Below are 4,502 nucleotides of genomic sequence, written 5' to 3' on the forward strand. Positions count from 1 at the left end.
AAGCACTTTTTGAACACATTTTCTTCACCATAAAATAACTCCTGTCTGTCCAGGGATGGACTGGCATTAACTTTTAACTCGATGCCTTGCCTGAGTTCATGCCTTCTAACATTCTTTTTTTTTTTTTAAGGAAGTTTTTGTTTGGTTGGTTGGTTTTGTTTTTTGGCTGCACTGAGCGACGTGTAAGATCTTAGTTCCCAGACCAGGGATCGAACCCAAGCCCCCTGCAGCGGAAATGCAGAGTCTTAACTACTGGACTTCCAGTGTAGTCACCCCTCTGCCCAGCTTTCATCTTCAACGGATGCCATGTTCTTCCCTGCCCTGTTAAGGCAGGCACTTTGATCAATTAAATTCTACCAAGCCCTTGAGTTCTTGCATTCAGATTCCATTCCAACCAAGGAACGGAACCAGGATGCAGAGCCTCCTAACACAGCACTTGACATAGAAGCCATTCCTTACAGAGCGACTGGACAGACCCTGAGGCAGAACCCTAGAAAAGTTGATTCCTAGCTCCATGCTCTTTCCTCTGTCCCCGTGCTTCTGAGATGGGAGGTATACAGACTCTTAGGTATACTTTGAAGAGATTTGAAAGGCACCTCGGCGAGCTGCCTTTTCATGTCACGCCCTTCCCTGTACCAGCTCTGTGAAGCAAGCCTGCTTCTGTGTGGAGGAGATGTGTTACTTCTTTGTGGAGTAGATGTTTGCTATTTCTGCTCTTGACTAGAATTCCCTTTTCCACATTTTTCTGTGTGGGCATATGTTGGTTTGCCAAGGGAAGTTAGGTTTATTGAAGTCCTTACAGGAAAGATATTTATGAAATGCTTTGGGATCAGAGTTTCTCCATAAATTTTATCATGTAGATTAGATATCCATAATGTGAGAGAAAGCAGTTGAAACTATTCTTTCCTTGCCCAGTTTTGCCCTGTGGGGTGCCAGCGCATGGAGGGCAGGGTGGGGGGCCACGGAGTTGTGTGCTGGAGGGGGACTTGTCATTGAGCTTTGCCAGCCCAATGTGTTCTTCTCTCCTGTAGACACACAGCCACCACTGGAGGAGAACTTCCCGCAGGAGCACATGGAAGTTCCTCTGATGCAGATTCCCAAAGAGCCCGGCCATTTGGCTCAACCCGTGACCAGGGACATGGGTACCTCAGGAGTGGCCCAGAAGCCGCAAACCGAGGCAGATGGAGACCCAGGTAACATGTGCTAATTTTTCTTTACAAAGTAGAAGCCTGTCCTAGAGAAGACCCACTAGGAAATTGGTTGATAAAAGTAAGAAATGGAGGGGACCATAACACAGGCATAAATGCATTTAAAAAGTAAGAAATCCCGGAACTGAAAGGTTGTTGAATCACGCAAAGACGTCGGGATTCTCGGCCCCCAGAGGAGAAGAATTCAACCCGGGGCCAGAGACAAGGCTTGATCCCTGGAACTGAAAGGTTGTTGAATCACGCAAAGACGTCGGGATTCTCGGCCCCCAGAGGAGAAGAATTCAATCCGGGGCCAGAGACAAGGCTTGATCGCTCAGAGCTTTTGTGTAATGAAGTTTTATTAAAGTATAAAGGACATAGAGAAAGCTTTTGACATAGGCATCAGAAGGGGGCAGAAGAGTACCCCCCTGCTAGTCTTCAGCTGGATGTTATATAGTCACTAACAGTCTGTTTATGAAAGAAAGGAATGTCTTAAAATTTAGAATGGCACCAGGCCCCTCACCCATAAGATGCATTTTGGAATAATCTTGGCACCAAATGGTTTATCCTAGGCCATAAAATGATTAACTTGAATCTTGAAGAAGGGCAGACCACCATACAAATAGTTTCATTTACATAGATTAGGGGAACAATATCTGAGTATAACATACTGGTTTGTCAAGCAGGTTCTGAGCCAAGAGGTGGAACCGACTTGAAGACAGAGTTTGGGATAAATGCATAGTACATTAGCATAGCTTAAGACAAACATTTCCATAAGAAAAAGGCATTGGTTATCTCTAGGTTTGAGAAGTTAACTTCAACGGAAACCAGGTGTCATTATGGCAACACAGTATTTTAAGAGAAACCTCCTTTTAAATTTGTATAGAGAAGGAAAAAATATCGCTAGTTTGTTTCCTCCTGCCCCTTAGGAGAGATAAAAATGTCTGACACTTGTAGGCTATTTCCTCGTTTGGAGACCCCTGGCCTTTCTGCCTGTTACCCTCTCAGAACTAGCAGAGGAAAGCAGGAGTCAAGACAGATGGAGATCAGTAATAGCAAACAGGTCAGAGACTATAACTAATCTACCAACCAGTACTTGGCAGGCATTAGCTTATGTGAGTAATGGAAATCTAAAATACTATTCTTAAAAAGTCTTATGCTCAAAACCAGCAGTTTTCAGCCAGACCAACAGCGGGGAAACTGGGGGTGGAGACCAGCGATCTTGTTTAACAATCCCTCCAGGGAATTCTGACCTGTTAGAAGTTGAAGTTTGAGAACTACTGCTCTGTGTCTCGGAGAAGGCAATGGCACCCTCCTCCAGTACTCTTGCCTGGAAAATCCCATGGGTGGAGGAGCCTGGTAGGCTGCAGTTCATAGGGTCGCTAAGAGTCGGACACAACCGAGCGACTTCACTTTCACTTTTCACTTTCATGCATTGGAGAGGGAAATGGCAACCCACTCCAGTGTTCTTGCCTGGAGAATCCCAGGGACGGGGAGCCTGGTGGGCTGCCATCTATGGGGTCGCACAGAGTCGGACACGACTGAAGTGATTTAGTAGCAGCAGCAGCTCTGTGTCTCAAATTCTGTTTCCCTCTGTTCTCTCCTCCATTCCACTCCCAATAGAGTACATTGTAGCTCAGGTCTTTTGTTAATATGCTACCTAGTCATGGTAAAGCGTCTTTTAAATCTGTGAAGGGGATATTTACATCTAGATATCCTTATCCTTATACTGGAGAAGGCAATGGTAAGCCACTCCAGTACTCTTGCCTGGAAAATCCCATGGATGGAGGAGCCTGGTAGGCTGCAGTCCATGGGGTCGCCAAGAGTCAGATGCGACTGAGTGACTTCACTTTCACTTTTCACTTTCACGCAATGGAGAAGGAAATGGCAACCCACTCCAGTGTTCTTGCCTGGAGAATCCCAGGGACGAGGGAGCCTGGTGGGCTGCCGTCTATGGGGTCCCACAGAGTCGGACACAACTGACTCGACTTAGCAGCAGCAGCAGCATCCTTATACTATAAGATTAGAGGAAACAGTGCAGAACTTTGCAGGAGGTAACAGTCCAGTGGAGGCAGAACCTTGGGAATAGTATCACTACTTAATCACAGAGCACAGTAAACATCCAATGGGACAGTGAGTAGCAGATTTCATTTGGATTGAGAAAGTTGTTTTCAAAATAAAGGATTTTTTTTAATTCATTTATTTTTAATTGGAGGGTAATTACACTGTTGTGTTGGTTTCTGCCATACATCAATATGAATCAGCCATAGGTATATATATGTCCCCTCCCTCCCCCCTCCCACCCAAAATAAGGTTTTTAAAAATGCAACCCCAGTGTTAGTATCAACGGCGTTCTAATTTTTGTGTAGCTCACTCACTTTACTGATAAATCAGAAGAACAGCCGATTTGTGTTATTTTGTCTATCCAGTATTGTGATACAACATCATTATCGTTTTGTGTTTTTAGAGGTTGTGGTCTCTAACCATAGGTAGAGTCTTACCCTATGATACCGCAGGCCCAGCGGCACTGGGCTGCGTCCCTGACCACCTCAGCCCTTCAAAATATAGGAGAGGTCACAGCAGGAAGAGGAATTCAGCTAATTTGAGAAGAAATGGCATATCAGAGGTCTCTTGTGTTCCAGAGGATATTGCGTTCATATGCAGTACTCTGTACTTCTAAACTCTTGTAACTCAAAAATGTTTTCCTCGTTGATAATAAGTCATGTACTGAATAAATTGATACCTTCTTGGTCAGAAACTCTCTGCAAGATTTTGCTTGCAGAATTAAAACCAGATGTCTTGCCTCATCCTTTAAGTCGCACCACCAAGTGACACAGCTTCCTTTAGAGACTGAACCGTGAAAGTGAAAGTATTAGTTGCTCATTCGTGTCCGATTCTCTGCGACCCCATGGACTGTAGCCCACCAGGCTCCTCTGTCTCTGGGATTCTCCAGGCAAGAATACTGGAGTGGGTTGCCATGCCCTTCTTTAGAAGATGATCTTCCCAAATCTCCCTTCATGCATCTCAGATGAGGTTCATGCATCTCAGATGAGGCTTGGGAAAACTTCACCAGTGGTCAGATTCATAGGTCAGTAGCAGTGGAGTCTTAGGGTTGGAAGACATCTGCGTGGCAACTAATCCTCCTTCTCGTTAGTTACTTCTTGGACTCCTAGCTGTTTATAAGAAACACCCCAGACCCCCAAAACTCCTGAAATTCCTTCCCTACCTCCACCTCATGTAGAGATCCTTCCAGGTAGAGGTAGAATTGGACCTGGCTACACCAGGCCCCTACCTGTAAGCGGTTCCCTTTCGTCT

At 45.3% G+C, this 4,502-nt stretch overlaps 1 protein-coding gene across 2 annotated transcripts in view; it reads left to right on the forward strand.

Annotated features, from left to right (window-relative positions):
• MIA3 (melanoma inhibitory activity family, member 3) overlaps positions 1-4,502 on the forward strand; it is a 56,610-nt gene that overhangs the window by 9,812 nt on the left and 42,296 nt on the right. For both annotated transcript variants that reach the window (XM_010852817.1, XM_010852818.1), the window contains exon 5: positions 1,032-1,193. In XM_010852817.1, the coding sequence (XP_010851119.1) occupies positions 1,032-1,193 (162 nt within the window). The remainder of the gene's footprint in view (positions 1-1,031; positions 1,194-4,502) is intronic.

The sequence above is a fragment of the Bison bison genome, unplaced genomic scaffold, assembly GCF_000754665.1.
Source record: "Bison bison bison isolate TAMUID 2011002044 unplaced genomic scaffold, Bison_UMD1.0 scf7180017864317, whole genome shotgun sequence".
Taxonomy (NCBI): Eukaryota; Metazoa; Chordata; class Mammalia; order Artiodactyla; family Bovidae; genus Bison; species Bison bison.